This window comes from Hyla sarda, chromosome 1 (assembly GCF_029499605.1).
Source record: "Hyla sarda isolate aHylSar1 chromosome 1, aHylSar1.hap1, whole genome shotgun sequence".
NCBI classification, from domain to species: Eukaryota; Metazoa; Chordata; class Amphibia; order Anura; family Hylidae; genus Hyla; species Hyla sarda.
In genome coordinates this window covers 555,854,302-555,877,032 of record NC_079189.1, presented here as the reverse complement: position 1 = coordinate 555,877,032, position 22,731 = coordinate 555,854,302, and the positions used below count along the sequence as shown (strand labels likewise).

The following is a 22,731-nucleotide window of genomic DNA, read 5'->3' as shown; positions in this document are numbered from 1 at the left end:
TTATATAAATATTACTAAAGCAATCACTCAGCTGTATGTAGAAATATTAATTTGCAGAATAATGTCTTTGGATGTTTCGGATATTATAGACATACCCGGTAGATCTTTATAGGTCATCTTGAAAAATAAAAACGTCACATAAGCAGTTTTAAAGTATTTTATAGTCATACCTATAACTCTGCAGCGAAAAATAGGATTTTTCCTTACTAGATCCCGTAGTCCTCCCCCCTCTCATCACAGGAAGACTTACCGGAAATATGTGCAAAGTGTGACACCCAGTATTCATAAGTAGTAATGAGTAGTTAGAGTAGTACCATTTAATAATATAGGATGAACATAATTTAATGGAATGGGTGCCAGAACAGCATGAAATCTAATAAAACTGTGATAGAAGTGATGTGCATGGTTAATTAGCAACACCTAGGCCAGTGGATAGTGTTTCGTCCAGGTCTTCCCTCTTGACTTGCAGGTCAGTCTGTTGTTTAGCTTCCAAGCGTACGTCGTTTCGTAAAAACAATTGGACTTGACTGCTTCTATAATGTCAGCTGTAGAAGGGACAGAAGAGGCTTTCCACCTAGCTGCAAGTTGGGATCTGTAGGCTATTAGGATAAGGCATAAAGGTGTTCTATAAGCGGTGTCTGCTGTGTGAAGGCCTATGTTTAAAAGTACAAGTTTGCTGGATATGAATGATGACTTGTGTGAAACCAGTTGTACTAATTCCTCCACACCTTTTTTCAATGTGTGAAGTGCAGGACACGACCAGAAAATGTGACTTATGGTGCCTGTCAACCCGCATCCCCTCCAACATAGTTGGGAACATGAGGGGATCATGTAATGCAATTTGGCCGGGGTATAGTACCACATAGATCACATTTTGGGATATCGGGTTAGCATCCAAAGAATCCTCATGGGCCTTAGGACAAGATCAGGTATAAAAAGCACAATTTGGGTAGAAAAAAATAAATCTTCGTTTGGCGCTCCTCCCTTTCACTCCTTCGTATTAGCGCATGTGTTGTTGTGGAACCGTGAATTTACTCACAATTCTTTTGTACAGTACCAAAAACAATGTGTTTCTGGTCCACAACAGACCCTGTTTCAGACAGATAAAGATAGGTAATGCTGTACAAAAGTTATTTATTTTTTAATTATCACTAATAAATGTACTATTAGTTATACCTAAGTCTGGTACTAATTGAGTTACACACATGGTTCCACACCTTGTGTGTGCACCAATACGGTGTAGTGAAAGAGAGAAGCGCCGTACCCATATTGTGCTAATATTTCACGGGGAATGCAAGAATTTACTTAGACATAACAATCCTGGAGCATCTTTTCTTTGAACTATTGAGGAGATTTATCAAAACCTGTGCAGATTAAAAGTTGCTGAGTTGCCCATAGCAACCAATCAGATTGCTTCTTTCATTGTTTTAAAAGGCCTCTGAAAAATGTGATGTGATTGGTTGCTATGGGCAATTCATCAACTTTTCCTCTGGACAGGTTTTGATAAATCTCCCTCTATGTTGTCAGGATTCGGCAGGCTGGTGGTGGATCCTCTGAGTCAGAGAGGGATTGGCGTGGACCGTACCGGAGGACCGGTTCTAAGTTGCTACTGGTTTTCAACAGAGCCCGCTGCAAAGCGGGATGGTCTTGTTGCGGCGGTAGCAACCAGGTCGTGTCCACCGGTAGCGGCTCAACCTCACTGACTGCTGAGACTGGCGTGATACAGGAGGACTAGACAGAGGCGAGGTCAGACGTAGCAGAAAGTCAGGGCAGGTGGCAAGGTTCGTAGTCAAGGGCAATGGCAGAAGGTCTGGAAACACTGGTAAAGGCACTCACAAAATGCTTTCACTAGGCACTAAGGCAACAAGATCTGGCAAGCACAGGAAGGGAAAGTGGGTTTATATAAGCCTGGAGCAGATGGAAGCTAATTACACTGATTGGGCCAGGCACCAATTAATGGTGCGCTGGCCCTTTAAATCTCAGAGAGGCGGCACGTGTGCGCCCTAGAGAGCGGGGCCGCGCGCTCCGGGACGTGACAGCCAGGGAACAGGACAGGTGAGTAGATTGGGATGCGACCCGCGGACAGGCGCGTCCCGCTACACGGATCGCCTCCCCGCCGGCAGTGACAGTGCAGCGCTCCCGGTCAGCGGGTCTGACCGGGGCGCTGCAGAGGGGAGAACGCCGCGAGCGCTCCGGGGAGGAGCAGGGACCCGGAGCGCTCGGCGTAACATATGTGTTGGGCCTATTTTCTGGTATTCCTTCTAGAAATATATCAATAAAATGACAACTGTATATTTTCATTCCCCTTGTCGAAGGGGCATGTACCTACACATTTTGTCACTGCCCAATCAGTGATGACACTGTCAAACACTCCCTTTTCACATGCTAAATTTTAAAGAGGTTATCTGGGGGCAGAACATTTTGTATGGATGGGGGCATGTGAAAAAAAAATCAGCAATATAAAGTCACACTCACCTTTCCTGATCTCCCACGGCTGCCAAATTAATGCCTCCTGGTCCTCCAATTATCACCATTTCTTCCTGTTTCATTTGACAAGTCATCTCAGCAGCAACCTTCTGCTCAGCCAATCACTAGCCGCAGCAGTGTTCTGTCTCAATCAGTAAAACGAGGGGTAGTTTCTGTAGGGGGGATGCATCACAGGAATCGTGAAGAAGCGGTGACCAGTGAGCACAGGGAGCCATCAGAACTAGAGCTGCAGGAGATCAGAGTAGGTCAGTATGAGTTTTTTAATACACCCCAGCCATATGTAAAAAAAAACAAAAAACATATCCTTCTTCATTTTCCAATTGTAAAGTTTTTCAGACATTTCTAGGAAGAATAACAGAGAAACACAACAATGCAGATTTCTAAGAAAAGATGTCCTAGAATTGTTATTGAGTTCAGATGAGCAATTTGGTACTATCCAGAGATCAGGTAATGGCAGCAGATACCTGACTAGATGCTAGATTTTGGCCTCCTTAGAGGGGTACTCCACTGGCCAGCATTCGGAACATCTAGCTCTGAATGCTGTGTGTGCGCTGTGGGGTCGGCCACGCCCCCTCGTGACATCACGCCACTCTTTCTCAATCCAAGTCTATGGGAGGGGGTGTGGTGGCCGTCACGCCCCCTGCTATAGACTTGCATTGAGGGGGCATAGCGTGACATCACGAGGGGGTGTGGTCGACACCCATAGCTCGCACAAAGCATTCGGAACTAAATGGTCCAAACCCTTGCCAGTGGAGTACCCCTCTAAGAATGTGGAGGGGAATTTCTTGGGTGCAGATGATACACAAAAAAATCTTTGACTTCCATAAGGCCTGATAATTTCAAAAAGAGTTTGAATTATTCAATCGTAAGGTCCTGTGATGTACGATAATGTCAGGCCATCTTCTGTTATGAAAATGGCCAACGGTCAGTTCTTGTCCCTTCATCCGGGTCCTATCAAGTCTGTTTTATTCCTTATAAATTGATCATTAGATGTAGGTCTCACTATCAGTCTGTTCTTAAAGCAGCATTAAGTCTGAATCGCCTGTAATCAATCATAACAAAAAAACACTTGAAGTCATGGTATATATATATATATATATATATATATATATATATATATTTTTTTTTTTTTTTTTCTTTTTTACTTGCTCCACTGGGCTGAAGTAATCCGACAATTTATTACTCTCTGTATGCTGTCACTGGGAAGCACAAAAAGCTTTCATATTCCTTTCTAATGTCACCAACACACCTTGAAATTGATTTCATCTTGGGATATTAATATGGGATTTGGCTTCACCTTTTTAAGAGATTGCAAAGAGTGCAAAAGCCTACAAGAAAACACTCTACATTAGCTTTACAGCAGTAAATTTATAACCAATATAGCAATCTGTTCTGGGACAACAATGTCAGAACACAACTGTACTAGTAAAAACCTGCAACTACTATACCTGCTGTAAGTGCCCGCAAATACTGCAATTTGTAAATTATGATCTCATAACAGAATAATTCCCCACAGTGATGTTCCTGCCCTTGTGTCTTCACAATAACAGTGCCTGCTTAGTGCCCTTTACACATAAGGTGCACTTATAATGGACCCAGTAAAACTGCCCATAAGAACAACATTTTGAGAAAGTGCCTCCTTAGTGCCCAACTTAATAAAAGTACCATCTTAATACCCTTCAAACAGTAATATTGCCCCCACCTATTAAAAAACTCCACTAAGTGCCCCCAACATAGTACTAGTGTCCTCTCACTTCTTCATGTGGTAATGCATATCACATAGGCCTCTTCCTATGTCTCCGTCATCTCATAAAAAACAGTTCCTAGTGCCCCTACCCTAGGATAGGGGATAAGATGTCTTATCGCTTGGGTCCCGCCACTGGAGAACCAGTCATTCGCTTAGAATGTCAAGTGCAGGGCTGGAGACTCGTGACATCACGAGCCTCCGCCCCACATCGCCAGCCACCCGGCACAAAGCGAAGTTTGCTCCTTGCATTGGATGTCTGGGGTGCCGCAGCCGAGATTGCAGGGATACAGATCCCCTTTGGATACGGGATATGATGTCTAGTGGTGGAGTACCCCTTTAATAGTTCAGATTCCTGTTTGCTCTCAGCACTTATGAGAAAAATGAGTGCAGAAAGAGGATAGCAAGGACTGCATAGCTGTAAATATATATATATATATATGCAGGGTTATCTCTAGGATTCATTTAATGAGTGCTCTGCCCGATCTTTAATGTAGGAGATCAGTAGCATATTTCTCTGAATGGGGTAGTATTTATGCTGTCAACATCAGAGGTAGAAGGCCTCTGTACGGAACATCTGGTCAGGGTGTCACACTGGTGTGCCCTGTCTAGGACCTGAAAAGTCCGACTCATTACCAAAGAGAGTAAAACTAATCCTAAAATGTTCTTTAACTATATAAATAGCAAAAAGGTCAAAAATGAAAGTGAAGGCCCTTTTTAAAGGACAAAGAAGAAATTATAAACGGGGATCAGGAAAAAGCAAATATATTAAACTAATTTGTCTCCACTGTGTTCACCGAGGAAAATGAAATGCCAGGTTAAATACAGCGAGATAAGGTAAACTCCCCAGTACAGGTCACCTGTCTAACCCAGGAAGAAGTACAGCGCCACCTACAAAAAATCTAAATAGACAAATCACCAGGCCCAGATGGCATTCACCCCCGTGTTCTAAAGCAATTAAGTAATGTAATAGACAGATCCCTATTTTTAATATTCAGGGACTCAATAGTAACAGGGACTGTTCCCCAGGACTGGCGCATGGCACATGTGGTGCTAATATTTAACCCCTTAACGACGCAGGACGTATATTTACGTCCTGCGCCGGCTCCCCCGATATTAAGCAGGGTCGGGCTGCGACCCCGCATCACATCGCGTCGGTCCCGGCGCTTATCAACGGCTGGGACCCGCGGCTAATACCACACATCGCCGATCGCGTCAATGTGCGTTATTAACCCTTTAGAAGCGGCGGTCAAAGCTGATCGCCGCTTCTAAAGTGAAAGTGAAACTATCCCAACTAGTCAGTCGGGCTGTTCGGGACCGCCGTGGGGAAATCGCGGCGTCCCGAACAGCTTACAGGACACCGGGAGGGGCCCTTACCTGTCTCCTCGGTGTCCGATCGACGAATGACTGCTCCGTGCCTGAGATCCAGGCAGGAGCAGTCAAGCGCCGATAACACTTATCACAGGCGAGTTAATACACGCCAGTGATCAGCATGAGAGATCAGTGTGTGCAGTGTTATAGGTCCCTATGGGACCAATAACACGGCAAAAAAAAAGTTTTAAAAAAAAGTGTTAATAAAGGTCATTTAACCCTTTCCTAATAAAAGTTTGAATCACCCCCCTTTTCCCATAAAAAAACTAAAACAGTGTAAATAAAATAAAAAATATAAACATTTGTGGTATCGCCGCATGCATAAATGTCCGAACTATAAAAATATATCATTAATTAAACCGCACGGTCAATGGCGTACGCGCAAAAAATTCCAAAGTCCAAAAAAGCGTATTTTTGGTCACTTTTTATACCATTAAAAAATGAATAAAAAGTGATCAAAAAGTCCGATCAAAACAAAAATTGTACCGATAAAAACTTCAGATCACGACGCAAAACATGAGTCCTCATACCGCCATGTACGTGGAAAAATAAAAAAGTTATAGGGGTCAGAACATGACATTTTTAAACACATACATTTTCCTGCATGTAGTTATGATTTTTTCCAGAAGTACGACAAGAAGTACGACAAAATCTATATAAGTAGGGTATCATTTTAACCATATGGACCTACAGAATAATGATAAGGTGTCATTTTTACCGGAATATGCACTGCGTAGAAACGGAAGCCCACAAAAATTACAAAATGGCGTTTTTTCTTCGATTTTGTCGCACAATGATTTTTTTTTCCTTTTCGTCGTGAATTTATGGGTAAAATGACTAATGTCACTGCAAAGTAGAATTGGTGATGCAAAAAATAAGCCATAATATGGATTTTTAGGTGGAAAATTGAAAGGGTTGTGATTTTTAAAAGGTAAGGAGGAAAAAACGAAAGTGCAAAAACGGAAAAACCCTGAGTCCTTAAGGGGTTAAAAAGGGGACAAAAGGTGACCAGGGAATTATAGGCCTGTTAGTTTAACCTCCGTTGTATGTAAATTGTTTGAGGGTTTTCTAAGAGATGCTATTTTGGAATATCTTGCTAAAAAATATATGACCCCATATCAGCATGGCTTTATGAGGGATCGGTCCTGTCAAACTAACCTGATCAGCTTTTACGAGGAGGTGAGCTCCAGACTGGACCAGGGGGAATCGCTGGATGTGGTATATCTGGATATTTCCAAAGCATTTGATACGGTGTCACCTAAACGGTTGGTGCATAAAATGAGAAGGATTGGGCTGGGGGAGAATGTGTGTAAGTGTGTAAGTAACTGGCTCAGTGATAGGAAACAGAGGGTGGTTATTAATGGTACTTATTCTGATTGGGTGACTGTTACTAGTGGGGTACCACAGGGGTCAGTCTTGGGTCCTGTCCTATTTAATATATTCATTAATGACCTTGCAGAGGGGTTGAATAGTAAAGTAACAATCTTTGCAGATGATACTAAACTCTGTAAAGGGGTAGACACAATAGAGGACAGTGCACTGTTACAAATGGATCTGGATAGGTTGGAGGTTTGGGCTGGCAAGTAGCAGATGAGGTTCAACACTGATAAATTTAAGGTAATGCACATGGAGAGGAAAAATCCGGGCTGGGATTATTTATTAAATGGGAGCACACTTGGGATGACTGATGTGGAAAAGGAGTGGAAAAGGACTTGGGAGTCTTAGTTAACAGTAAATTTATCTGTAGTGACCAGTGTCGGGCAGCTGCTGCCAAGGCAAATAAAATCATGGGGTGCATCAATAGGGGCATAGATGCCCACAACAAAGAAATAATTCTACCACTGTACAAATCACTAGTCAGACAACACATGGAATACTGTGTACAGTACTGGGCACCAGTGTACAAGAAAGATATAGTGGAGCTGGAGAGGGTTCAAAGACGGGCAACCAGGGTAATACGGGGAATGGGAGGACTACAGTACCCAGAAAGATTATCAGAATTAGGGTTATTTAGTTTAGAAAAAAGAAGGCTTAGGGGAGACCTAATAACTATGTATAAATATATCAGGGGACAGTACAGAGATCTCTCCCATGATCTCTTAAGGGGGCATCCTCTACGTCTAGAGGAAAGAAGGTTTCTACATCAGCACAGATGGGGGTTCTTTACTGTAAGAGCAGTAAGACTGTGGAATTCTCTCCCGGAGGAGGTAGTCATGGTGAACTCTTTAAAAGAATGTAAAAGGGGTCTGGATGCATTTCTGGAGAGCATTTTATTTGATCAATAAGTCCTATCAATACAAAAAGAAAACTTCAGATCACAGCGCAAAAAATGAGTCCTCATACCGCCCAATACGCGGAAAAATAAAAAAGTTATAGGGGTCAGAATGTGACAATTTTAAACGTATACATTTTCCTGCATGTAGTTATGATTTTTAAGTACGACAAAATCAAACCGATATAAGTAGGGTATCATTTTAATCGTATGGACCTACAGAATAAAGATAAGGTGTCATTTGTAGCAAAAATGTACTGTGTAGAAACGAAAGCTCCAAAAGTTACAAAATGGGTTTATTTTTTTAAATTTTGTCTCACAATGATTTTTTTTTCCGTTTCGCCATAGATTTTTGGGTAAAATGACTGATGTCATTACAAAGTAGAATTGGTGGTGCAAAAAATAAGCCATCATATGGATTTTTAGGTGCAAAATTGAAAGAGTTAGGATTTTTTAAAGGTAAGGAGGAAAAAAACAAAAATGCAAAAACGAAAAAAAACCGGGTCAAATAGGGGTTAAATACATTTATAGTTACTTAATTTTTTTTTTTTAAATCAACTGGTGCCAGAAATGTAAACAGAGTTGTAAATTACTTCTATCAAAAAATCTTAATCCTTCCAGTACTTATTAGCTGCTGAATACTACAGAGGAAAATTATTTTCTTTTTGGAACACAGAGCTCTCTGCTGACATAAGCACAGTGCTCTCTGCTGACATCATGACCACAGTGCTCTCTGCTGACATTTTAGGAACTGTCCAGAGCAGCATATGTTTTCTATGGGGATTTTCTCCTACTCTAGACAGTTCTTAACATGGACAGAGAGGTCAGGAGAGAGCACTGTGGTCCAAAAAGAAAAAAAATTCCTCTATAGTATTCAGCAGCTAATAAGTACTGGAAGGATTAAGATTTTTTAATAGAAGTAATTTTCAAATCTGTTTAACTTTCTGGCACCAGTTGATTAAAAGAAAACGTTTTCCACAGGAGTACCCCTTTAATAAAGAAAATGGCCCCTTAAATCCAACCACTAGGGGTCCCCATACCTACTGGGACACTAATCAGTCCTGCAGCAGCCTCAGGCTTGTCCATGGGTCAGGGACAAGAGATGACTCATGGACAAGGCTGCATGAGCACACACACCAATCACCTCCCACCATAAGGGGGAGACACGCCCCCTTTCCCTGAGAGCATTTCTAATACTGTGAGCTAATGAAAAGAGGGATGTTATAATAAATATCGGTGATAGAGACTAAAAATGAGATGTACATGGTCAGGATTTGGTACTGAGTAACATATACATTCTGACAGGTTCTCTTTATGATAGGGGATATGTATTATTTCATGGGGGGCTCACCACTGTGACCCACTGTGATCTCTAGAATGGAGCTTGAGGTCCTTGCTATGAATGAATCACAAGTCTTTGACCGCTCCATAGAGAATTTATGGAATGGCGGCATGTATATACGATTCATCAGTGTTCTGGAATATGTATATTCTAATAAACCTAATTATTTATTTTTCTGTCTCCCAAAATGTCACTATGTCATAATAATACCTGAAATGTCAGCATGTCATAGTTTTTTTTAATCTTAAATACCATTGTGTCATTGTTCTTTCTGGATGTCTCTGTGTTGTCGTTCTTCCATACGTAAGTGTTATATCATTCTGGGTCTTCCATTGTAAGCAAGTATGTGGCAATGTGGTAGAATATCGCTGCACCTGCTGTGTTAAAATCTTCTTATTTTCTCTTGCAGAGCTGAGGAAATCCAATGACATTACCAGCTGCTTGTCCATAAAGTCTAAATTACAGAAAGAAAATGGCGAGGTAATGTATTGAAGTGCACTTATATGTAAATGCATGCATTTATATGTTTTCAGCCTGGCTTGCTTTTCCTTTAGTTTCTTAAATAAGGGAAGTTGTCATGAAAATATCTTACAAAATCAAAAGTATCAAAACAGATTTTGCAATATGTGTGGTCACATTTAGAAATGTCTAACAGTTAAAAAAATAAAAAAATAAAAAACACTGGGAATTTTTTTTCTTATATAGAGCAGCATAGGCTATTATTAGAGAATATTGTAAAGGTGTATTTTTTTTGTGTAGGCCTTGTGCTTATCTCATGTAGATGATGTGACAGACATGGGTTAGGCTCCATTTTGCATGTAAATCCAACTCTAAAATGGTTCTGTAATGCAGCCTACATTTGCAATTAATACTTTGGCTGAGGGTGAGGTGCTTGGTCACTGCACCTGGTCATCCAGTTAGGCTGCTAGTGTTGGAGCTAAGCCTCATTAGACTCACGATTGAAGTGTTTTATGATGATTTGCTTTTACTGATTTTTTACTGTTTCTACATCGATTTTCCTAAATGTGTGAAGACAATCACACAGGGAGGTGTATATTTACTATATATATATATATATATATATATATATATATATATATATATATTTATAGAACTTCCTCCGCAAGGAAACAGCACCCAACACCAGGTCCAGGTAAAGTGCACGCTACAGGGTCTTTATTGCATCAAGAGAGACAATGCGACGTTTCGGCTAACAAGCCTTTTTCAAGCATGACAAACATGTACAAAAATCCAATTTAAATAGGTAACAAACTAACATGATTGGTGGAAACACAAGTGCAGTGAATAAATTAATCAGGTGTACTCCAACCTCCTGTATTTCATTGGTTGGGATCAGTGATATTTAGAAATGACAGTTGTCAAATAACAATAAATACATTTGTAAAGATCCTTCATTAATATCAAAACCTGTGACGGGAGAAATACAAGTGGGGGGGCTCCGTGACACCAGTACAGTAATATAATTCATTTACCTCTGTTCCGTAGTTGCGATCGGCTGGGGGCACACGCTACTCAACAATGTTTGTAAACATTGGTACTGCAGCTGCGCCGCCTCATCCAGTCAGATCGTAACTAACTGATTTAACAGAGCCGGGAGTGCGCCTGCGCTAACAAATAGTGCGCTGCACACTCCATTCGCCATCGCGGCACATATTGAGGGATTCGCTGCGCATGCGGCTCAATCTCCTGCATGTAAAGACGTCATTCATGTGCCGGCCATAATCATAGCCGGAACCAAGAAGACTTAGCCGAGTATCCTCTTGCCGCAATGGTGTGAACAGTCTTCTAAAGAGATATTCATTTCTGTTGTAAAAATTCTTGTTTTCTGGTGTTCTTCAACGGAGTCCCCTGTCTTGCATATATCCCGATGTGATTCAGTCAGGTACATATAAATGTGTATCTAAAAATACAAATAAAACCATGATTTAAATCAATATTCCACGTCAATGTAATAAATATATTTCTACCACCTCCTATAGAGAAAGTACTCTGAATATGGGTTAAAAAAGAGAAGGGAAAGGGGAAGAAAGAAAAAGGGAAATAAGGGAAACAAGACAAAGAAAAAACGAAAAAAGGAAAGGGAGAGGAAAAAAAGGGATGTGAAATATAGAGAGATATAGAAAATAGATAAAAAATGGAAAACTGTGCTAAAAATTAAAAAAAAATTTATTTTTATCACAATTTTCCATTTTTTATCTATTTTCTATATCTCTCTATATTTCACATCCCTTCTTTTCCTCTCCCTTTCGTTTTTTCGTTTTTTCTTTGTCTTGTTTCCCTTATTTCCCTTTTTCTTTCTTCCCCTTTCCCTTCTCTTTTTTTAACCCATATTCAGAGTACTTTCTCTATAGGAGGTGGTAGAAATATATTTATTACATTGACGTGGAATATTGATTTAAATCATGGTTTTATTTGTATTTTTAGATACACATTTATATGTACCTGACTGAATCACATCGGGATATATGCAAGACAGGGGACTCCGTTGAAGAACACCAGAAAACAAGAATTTTTACAACAGAAATTAATATCTCTTTAGAAGACTGTTCACACCATTGCGGCAAGAGGATCCGCGGCTAAGTCTTCTTGGTTCCGGCTATGATTATGGCCGGCACATGAATGACGTCTTTACATGCAGGAGATTGAGCCGCATGCGCAGCGAATCCCTCAATATGTGCCGCAATGGCGAATGGAGTGTGCAGCGCACTATTTGTTAGCGCAGGCGCACTCCCGGCTCTGTTAAGTCAGTTAGTTGCGATATGACTGGATGAGGCCGCGCAGCCGCAGTACCAATGTTTACAAACATTGTTGAGTAGCGTGTGCCCCCAGCCGATCGCAACTACGGAACAGAGGTAAATGAATTATATTACTGTACTGGTGTCACGGAGCCCCCCCCCCTCCACTTGTATTTCTCCCGTCACAGGTTTTGATATTAATGAAGGATCTTTACAAATGTATTTATTGTTATTTGACAACTGTCATTTCTAAATGTCACTGATCGTAACCAATGAAATACAGGAGGTTGGCGTACACCTGATTAATTTATTCACTGCACTTGTGTTTCCACCAATCATGTTAGTTTGTTACCTATTTAAATTGGATTTTTGTACATGTTTGTCATGCTTGAAAAAGGCTTGTTAGCCGAAACGTCGCATTGTCTCTCTTGACGCAATAAAGACCCTGTAGCTTGCACTTTACCTGGACCTGGTGTTGGGTGCTGTTTCCTTGCGGAGGAAGTTCTATGTGGATCCAGTGTGGCACACTGGGGGTTACACTGCACCACACCTAAGCAATCCTGTGCTGGAGTTCCCATAGTGATTACTATATATATATATATATATATATATATATATATATATATATATATATCCTGCTACCATAGAAATAGCAGCAACAGTATACAGATTTAGGTAGGGAGGGGAGTGGTCTGGGAGCTAGCAGGAGAAGATCTGATAGGTGATGATATCCTCCTGTAATTCAGAGGAAGTCAGATGACCAAGGACTTGACTTCCTTTTGACACATTTAACCCCTTAAGGACGCAGGACGTAAATGTACGTCCTGGTGCGGTGGTACTTAACGCACCAGGACGTACATTTACGTCCTGTGCATAACCGCGGGCATCGGAGCGATGCCCGTGTCATGCGCGGCTGATCCCGGCTGCTGATCGCAGCCAGGGACCCGCCGGCAATGGCCGACGCCCGCGATCTTGCGGGCGTCCGCCATTAACCCCTCAGGTGCCGGGATCAATACAGATCCCGGCATCTGCGGCAGTGCGCGATTTGAATGAATGATCGGATCGCCCGCAGCGCTGCTGCGGGGATCCGATCATTCAGAACGCCGCACGGAGGTCCCCTCTCCTTCCTCCGTCTGGCTCCCGGCGTCTCCTGCTCTGGTCTGTGATCGAGCAGACCAGAGCAGAAGATGACCGAAAACACTGATCTGTTCTATGTCCTATACATAGAACAGATCAGTATTAGCAATCATGGTATTGCTATGAATAGTCCCCTATGGGGACTATTCAAGTGTAAAAAAATTTAAAAAAAATGTAAAAGTAAAAGTAAAAAAAAAGTGAAAAATCCCCTCCCCCAATAAAAAAGTAAAACGTCCGTTTTTTCCTATTTTACCCCCAAAAAGCGTAAATTTTTTTTTTATACACATATTTGGTATCACCGCGTGAGTAAATGTCCGAACTATTAAAATAAAATGTTAATGATCCCGTACGGTGAACGGCGTGAACGAAAAAAAATTTAAAAAGTCCAAAATTCCTACTTTTTTAATACATTTTATTAAAAAAAATTATAAAAAATGTATTAAAAGTTTTTTATTTGCAAATGTTGTATCAAAAAAAAGTACAGATCATGGCGCAAAAAATTAGCCCCCATACCGCCGCTTATACGGAAAAATAAAAAAGTTAGAGGTCATCAAGATAAAGGGATTATAAACGTACTAATTTGGTTAAAACGTTTGTGATTTTTTTTAAGTGCAACAATAATAGAAAAGTATGTAATAATGGGTATCATTTTAATTGTATTGACCCTCAGAATAAAGAACACATGTCATTTTTACCATAAATTGTACGGCGTGAAAACGAAACCTTCCAAAATTAGCAAAATTGCGTTTTTCGTTTTAATTTCCCCACAAAAATAGTGTTTTTTGGTTGCGCCATACATTTTTTGATATAATGAGTTATGTCATTACAAAGGACAACTGGTCGCGCAAAAAACAAGCCCTCAAACTAGTCTGTGGATGAAAATATAAAAGAGTTATGATTTTTAGAAGGCGCGGAGGAAAAAATGAAAACGTAAAAATTAAATTGTCTGAGTCCTTAAGGCCAAAATGGGCTGAGTCCTTAAGGGGTTAAATAAAAACTTATCCCTAGTCCAGCAGTCAGATCCCTTGTAATCTCCAGAACAGGGCCCTGTCTCTTACAGCTGAGCGCTCTGGCCCCCTCCTTCTGAAACATATAAGTCTTGCCAGTGATGGCCCACTCAGAAGATTATGGGTCACAGCAATGTACTGCCTCAGTCGGTGATTGGCTGAGTGGGCCATCACTGCCAAGACTGGTACATCTTGGAATGCTGGGGCCTGAGCCCACAGCGAGGTGAGCCGGACCCCGTTCTGGAGATCGTTGGGGGTACCGACGAGATGGCTCTTCTTTTTTTTTTTTTTTATTGTGTATTTCCAGTTGGTGTGGTTAACATATGTACTGGTTTCTGTGTTAAATTTATTACAAGTGTACTCCAATGAGCCGCTGGCATATGTATGTGAGCTTTTTACCCTTTTTTGCACTATCCAGTCATTTGTGCAAATTTATGAAGAAACAAATCCAGAGATTTTTTTTATCATATTCATTTTGCTGCTACTGTAAATGCTTTGGAGTTTCCACATAGAAATTCTACTGCTAAAAGTCTGCAGTATGGCATCATGTTTCCTACGTGTGATCATAATCTAAAAGGGTATTTAGATTTAAATGGGTACTCCACTGAAAAAAAATGTTATTTCTCAACTGGTGCCAGAAAGTTAAACAGATTTGTAAATTGCTTCTATTTTAAAATCTTAATCCTTCCAGAACATATCAGCTGCTGTATGTTTCAGAGGAAGTTCTTTTCTTTTTGAATTTCCTTTCTGTCTGACCTCAGTGCTCTATGCTGACACCTCTGTCCATTTTAGGAACTGTCTAGAGTAGGAACAAATCCCCATAGCAAACCTCTCCTGTTCCAGACAGTTCCTGACATAGACAGAGGTGTCAGCAGAGAGCACTGTGGTCAGACTGAAAAGAAATTCAAAAGAAAAGAACTTCCTCTGAAACATACAGCAGCTGGTATGTACTGGAAGGATAAAGATTTTAAAATAGAAGTAATTAACAAACCAGTTGATTAAAGAAAAAATGTTTTTCAGGGGAGTACCACTTTAAGAAAATGAACTTAAGTGGTGCTGCCTTCTCACCTCAGGTACATCCTGCAGAGCGAGAACAAATCTAAGATGGTCATAGGCTTTAGTAAAAGATGATAATCAGCATATAATAAAAAAAAAAAAAGTTATGTTATTTAATAAAACAGCTATATCTCCCTCCTCCTACACCTTTTTGATTATACACTCATACCCACAGAATCCTCCAACATAGATAAAGACAGAGTTGGCTGAAATCCCATCTAAAGTGTACAGCAGGAACAGGTAGTCACTTATAGGATGTATGCCAGACTGGAGGTGGGGACATGGAGAGAACAGAGCAAATTGTTTGCATCAGAAGCAGAAAGGATGCATGAAATTTCACAGAAAGATAGCAAAATATTTTATTTAAAAAGTTATGTTATTTAATAAGACCTCTGCTTGTTGTCAATAAGTGAGTCAGGGTCTTAGTACTGAGACCCACACTGACCAGCAGATTGAGCGGTTAGAAGCATGTGCTTAATTAAGCACTCCACTCCCCGGCTCATTGTAATCTCTGTCCTGTGGCCCCATTATTAGTTTATGGGGCCAGTCAAAGAAGCTTGATGGAGAACACTTAAGTGCGCTTTTAAGTACAGCTCATTCTGCTAATCGATGGGGGTCTCAGCACGGATACCCCAACTGTTCAAAACCTTTAACGTTTCTACGTCTAGTCCATTTTTTTGACAGGGACATTTAAGGCTGATAATGATCCCAATGAGTCACATTTAGGGAGTACATTGATCTATAATCAGTGGTCCGGACATACTGTGATTTGTAGTTTTGCAACAGCTGGAGGGCCACCGTTTGGAGACTGCTGGTCCATATCTTTGCTATATCCTCAGACCTCATGTATATGTTAACGGCCTACAGCAATTCCAAGAAGTTAAGATTCCCATTTGTTTAGAGGAATGGATGTGAATGATTAACCCTTCTTCTACCACTGTAGAGCAATAATACTGGTGGTTTGTAGAGTCTAGGCCGACTCTATATTCACTTCTTGCATCCGAGATTCCCTCCATAGAAATATTGCTGCTTTAATTTGGATATAAAATATCTGTCTAAATGGAAGATAAACCATTTGCTTCCTACACGAGAAGGTCACGACTCCATTCATTTTAATATTTTATTTGAGTGAAATTGAAATCTTCTTGCACAAGGTGAAGGCTGCATATTAAATGCGCTTGTGCCAGTGAATGAGTACTTTAATTTCTCAGGCTGCTCCTCTCCATCATTGGGTGTAAGTCCCATTATGTCTCTGCTAAAAGATAGATTTCAAGAAGGATGGGTCTTCTTGTCAGTTGACAGATTATGATTACATATGTATCTTTAAATCTGTCCGCATTCCATAGTCCACTATATTACCGTAAAGTAGGTTTGAAGTTGGTGGTTGAGGGTTTGGCAATACAGTAACCACACCTGTAAAGTCAATAAATATCATGAACCACAGACCAATACTTTAGGGACTGCGGCTAGATAGTGAAAACTTGTTAAATCACTTTAAATGGGTTTCCCAGTATTAAAACCTGTTTTTACAATCTTAGGGTAAGTTCACATGTGCATATTTTTGCTACAGATCTGCTGCAGATTTGCTGCTGAAGATTTTACTGCCCATTGACTTCAGTGGGTAGAAAAATCTGCTACAGCAAATCTGCAGCAAAAAATATGCACGTGTGAATGTACCCTAATAAGTGAACCTATTTTGGTAAAGTTATTTTGCTATCTTTCTGTTAACTTTCATCCATCTCTTCTGCTTCTGATAAAACAGTTCTCTCTTTTTCCCCACTTCCTGTCTGGTGTACATCCTGTAACTGACTTCCTGTTTCTGCTATACACTCTACCTGGGATTTCAGTCAATTCTATCTCCATCTATATGAGAGGCTGCTGTGGGTGTAGGTCTAGGGTGGAGGGAGATAGAGCTGGCTCAAATTCCAGCTAGAGTGTAAGACAGGAACAGGAAGTTAAGTACAAGATGTACATTAAAGCATTACTTTCATTTGTAAGAAAATAAAAAAAATAATGTTCATCAGTGTAGTAATGTAACCTAAGACCTGTATGCATAATAATATGTGTGTTTTATATGTAAAATACTTTTTGATCTATTTTACTCGCTCTTCAGTCAGTTCTTCGGGAGGCTGGGGGGCGTTTCTTCAGGAGCATGACAATCTTACTTCTTTCCTCCCCCGTCCCTCTCCCTTGCCATGAGGCATACACAAACATTTTTTACATTTGCAAGGTTTTGTGCATGCTTTATACACCCTAAAGCAGCCATGTGGAACCTGTATAATGCAAACATACAATAAATAATTTCATAAAACCAAAGAGAAATAATTTTGCGTATAAATAATAATTTAGCAACTTGTGTTGCTTGACAGTGTGCATGGAAATGCTCCACTTCTGAAAAGGCAGCAAGCTGTCTGGGTCCTGTCTGGATCTCAATGTTTTCAGTTCACACTCGCAAAAGCTTGCTGATACACTGCCCTGGGAGGGAACAGAGCAGGGAGAGAGATGGTTTCAGCAAATAGGTCCAAACTTCTTGTTGTTAGAACTAAATAAGACTAGGAGACCAGAGTTGGCTTGAAAAATTAAAGAGACAGAGACCCCTAGCGGCCATTTAAAAAAAAAATTCACATCTTCAAACACGTTTTTTATGAAATATATTAGGAAAAAGCTCAGTTTTTAAGGGAGTATTGAATTTAAAAAAGTTTTTTCGAATGACAGTAATGCTTTAAACCCTTCCCAGCCCATGATGTATTGATACGTCTTGGGTTGGGTGAGAGGAACATGGCACAGGCCCACACGTCGGGTCCGCGTCATAAACTGAAGAGACCCGCTGCTATCTGCTGCTGACATCTGCCAATAATGTTGTACATCGGACATACACTAAAATGAACAAATTGTCACAACAACTGGCAAAGGAGACACCCAAGGACATCCAGGCAGAACTCCAAATGAAATGACATAGATATTAAATGTTCTACTACAAAAGAAGTTTATGGCAGACATGTAATGAATACATATAAGATAAAGCTATTGCATATATCCTGAAGGCCAAACATAAAGTGCAAAAATAGTTGGGGAGAACTTTGTCCATGTCTGGTTACTTTATTATGTGATTTGATGAGGATCACCCGTGGCTGTATAGAATACTAAGAGGAGTGGTTTATCGGGGTATGATGTCATAATGCCAACATTATTGGCTTCTAAGAGCTTTTAAAAAATGAAAAGAAAAAAATACTTTAAAGGAATACATTAGCAAAAAATTATTTTCATATGCCCAGGCTGCTGCAATGAAAAAATAGATAAATTGTGACTTACCACCTGCTGCTTCCCTAGTGATGCCATTATTGCTGTCTCATCCTCTGGTGCAGGCTTCTTCTTCTTTTTGCTAGAGTACCCCTTTAATTCATACATTTTTATTTCCTACATCCACCACCAGGAGGACCTTAAGAGCCTTCTATATATTGTTTTATTATTTATTATAATGTATAAACAGTATACAGTGAGCTCCTAAGCTCACTCTAGTGAAAAAATGTGGGGAATTTGGAGTGTTTGGAGTATAAATTCTGATCACAAGAATATTAAATTAGGAAATTAATCAGCATTGAATGTTTAACCTAAAAAAATATTGTTTTAAACAAAAATTGTTACAAGATTAGTTTTAAAGTTTTTCCATTTATTAACTCTGTGGATGTTTGTAATGTTGTTTAACATTATATTGGGGGGGGGGAAAAACTTCATTTAGTTTTTTAAGGCTGGGCTCATATATGTACCACCTATATAACCCTGCTAGAAAGTATAAACCAACACAATATTGATGCAAAAATCTAAATTTTTGGAATCATAGCAAAGAAACCATACAAATATATGACAACCAAACCATCCCTAAAACAGACACATAGGACACATTAAAAACAATTGGCGGGGGAACACCATAATGGATGACAATTACTGAAAAAAAATTATGATATATGGTAATGCGACCCACTGAGCAAAGTAGAAACAGAATTTTCAGAAGCCTGGGGAGAGGGAATTAATCAATGAGAGAGACTATGATGCCTATAGGTATGACACTAATATACTAATAACTAGTGTTGCTCGCGAATATTCGCAATGCGAATTTTATCCGCGAATATCACATATTCGCAAATTCGCAAATATTTGCGAATATAGCACTATATATTCGTAATTACGAATATTCGTATTTATTTATTTTTTTTACTTTATCTTTTTTTTCACAGTACACATCACAGTGATCATCCCTTTCTGCTTCCAGCTTGTGTGGTGTAAAGAAGGCTCTAATACTACTGTGTGAGACTGGCGTGCGAATTTTCGCATATGTTAATTAATGTATATGCTAATTTTCGCATACGCGATTTTTCGCATACGCGAAAATAAATTGAGAATATTACGAATATGCGAATATTCGCGAATATATGACAAATATTCGTCCATATATTCGCGAATATTCGCAAATTCGAATATGGCCTATGCCACTCAACACTACTAATAACCTAGCTCTATGGGGTTCCCAACAAAAGTAATAGTGCATATAGGACTGCAGTCACACTTAGCACTAGCATAAACATTCAGCAGCATAATAAAATGCAACATGCATGAAACGTGAATAACCTTCTAGCCCCGAACTTGGCCTCCATTAGATTCACACTTATCCTGGTGTGAATAGGTTTATATACTCTTTTTTGTATGGACTATTTTTGTCCCCCCACTTCACCCTCCAACACATTTCACTCCACTTTTTCTGTGAGTTTTGGGTTCACATATGACCGACGTTCGGCATAAGGGAATTCAGTCTAAATCTTGACGCAACTGATCCCACAACTGATGACAACATACATCAGTTGAACTTGTCATCAGTTGTGTAGCATCTGGTGTCCATTGTTTCTGCGTTCCCCTATCCGTTGCCATCCGGTGTGTCTAACTATCTGGCATCCAAATTGAGACGCCGGATGATTGTGAACTGTCCCATTTAAATGAATGGAATCAGTTCTACCATCAGTTTTCTCCTAGTGCACGCCGGAGGGAAACACTGCCGTACAACTGATTTATGTGAAGGGGGGCTAACATACCTGGAACCACATCTCCTTGTAGATTGTAAGGCCTCGCGGGCAGAGGCCTCTGTCTATATCAGCCTGTCATTTACACCTGTTTCACTTTCATTGTACTTTGTGTTGTGTTTGTGTTATTATATGCATTTTAACCCTTTTCAATATGTAAAGCTTCCTGGAAGCAAGGCGTTATACAAATAATAATTAGTGATGTCGCGAACATAAAATTTTCTGTTTGCGAACGCGTACTTCCGCAAATGTTCGCGAACCGGCGAACCGCCGTTGACTTCAATGGGCAGGCGAATTTTAAAACCCACAGGGACTCTTTCTGGCCACAATAGTGATTTAAAAGTTGTTTCAAGGGAACTAATACCTGGACTGTGGAGTGCTGGAGGGGGATCCATGGCAAAACTCCCATGGAAAATTACATAGTTGATGCAGAGTCTGGTTTTAATCCATAAAGGGCATAAATCCACCTATTATTCCTAAATTCTTTGGAATAGCGTGCTTTAATCCCCTTTAGGCAGCACATAGAGCCCCCCTTTAGGCATCACATAGTTAGATCCCCCCTTTAGGCAGCACATAGATTCCCCCATATTAGGCAGCACATAGTTAGAGCCCCCCTTTAGGCAGCACATAGGTAGAGCCTCCCTTTAGGCAGCACATAGTTAGATCCCCCTTTAGGCAGCACATAGTTAGATCCCCCCGTTAGGCAGCACATAGAGTCCCCCATGTTAGGCAGCACATAGTTAGAGCCCCCCTTTAGGCAGCACATAGAGCCCCCCTTAGGCAGCACATAGATTCCCCCATATTAGGCAGTACATAGTTAGAGCCTCCCTTTAGGCAGCACATAGAGCCCCCTTTAGGCAGCACTGGTTTTATTTCACAGCCAAAAAAGGTATTTTTTTTTATTTGAACAACTGTCACACCAAATGTGATTTGCACTAGTGTGACAATGAGCAAAAAAAGTTGCCAGCTGAGTTCCCCTTTTAACCAGTGGTTCCCTCCCAACCAGGGTGCCTCCAGCAGTTGCAAGACAAACAGACTGATATTTGAGCCCTAAAAAGGGCTTTTTTGGGTGCTGTCCTTAAAGCAGATGTTAAACTAGTGCTTTAGGAGTAAAGTGGACCCTGAATACACCACCTAGCAGCAACCTAGCTATCGCTTTCCCTACTCAGCAGGAGCAGCTTCTCTGACCCTCCACTTTCTAAGCCTGCAGCATGCTGAATGAAGGTAAAATGGCCTCTGTGCAGGAGGTGGGAGGGTCTGGAAGGGAGGGACTGCTGTTGATTGGCTATAATGTGTCTGCTGACTCTGATTCACAGGGGGCGAATCGAACTTCACATATGTTTGCTCGGCGATGCAAACGCGAACATGCAAAGTTCGCCAGGAACTGTTCGCCGGCGAACAATTCGCGGCATCTCTAATAATAATAATATTAATAATAATAAAATTTATAATTTTATAAAAACTAGACAAATTTCTCAGCAGCTATAGCTGGTTTTCTTTTTATTTTATTTTATTTTTTTATACATATGTATACCTGTTATATTATATAAATATAATATAAATATTATATAAAAGTAAATTCTTAAAGAAGCTGCAGTTTCAGAGGGATAGTTATAGGCTTACAGTATATGGAACAGAAAATAGCTGATTTCACACAGATATAATGCAGGTCATAAAATATGGCTGACGGGACGGCCTTGTGGGTATGTTGCCTGTAGAATTCTATGGGGCATATCCATTTCGCCTATAAAGGATGTTGTTGACTTGGGCCCCTAGAGTTGCTTCTTGAGCTAAGGCTTGAGCTAATATTTCCTAGTTTATTGATGGGCTAGTATAGCTTGGGCACTGAATGGTACAGTTATCTGTATAATGTAAAATTGTATTTTGTATATAGAAAATACTATACAAGGTATTGGCCAATGCTGCATGTGATACATGTGTTACAGAGCAATGGTAGTCCAAGATGGGTATTTACTTTTGTTTCTTAAAGCCTGTACTATGAGTCATTGGGGGCAGTGTCGAGTGGATTTTACCTTCCTTGCTTGCCTTGATTTATAGATCTCTCTCTACATCCAAACAAGGAAAGATCTATCAGTCAAGGCTGATGGGTGAGGAAAAGCCAAGGACCGCCCTACTGACTCCTAGTTTGGGCAGCATGAAAGTGATGTCAGGTTCACTTTAAATGCATCTGAATCGGGAATCGTGCAAGACCATGTAGAATACAATATTGTACAGGTGGTTATAATTTATAAAGGTTACAATGTCATCTCTGTTTCTCAGAATATAAAATAATGCACTATATATTGTATATTTATCACAAGATGTTACAAAGTATTCTCCTTCCTTTCAGGAATCACGACACAGTAGTGCAGTGGAAGAAGATTCTGAAGGAGATAATGATTCTGAAGAGTTTTACTATGGAGGGCAGGTGAAGTTATCATGGCTGATATAGTGACATCTGGTCATAAGTTTTGTGACAGTCTTTAA

At 40.3% G+C, this 22,731-nt stretch overlaps 1 protein-coding gene across 1 annotated transcript in view; it reads left to right on the top strand.

The window, feature by feature from the left end:
- PARP8 (poly(ADP-ribose) polymerase family member 8) overlaps positions 1–22,731 on the top strand; it is a 337,824-nt gene that overhangs the window by 202,336 nt on the left and 112,757 nt on the right. The window contains exons 5-6 of the mRNA XM_056541980.1: positions 9,626–9,696; positions 22,595–22,672. Of these exons, the coding sequence (XP_056397955.1) occupies positions 9,626–9,696; positions 22,595–22,672 (149 nt within the window). The remainder of the gene's footprint in view (positions 1–9,625; positions 9,697–22,594; positions 22,673–22,731) is intronic.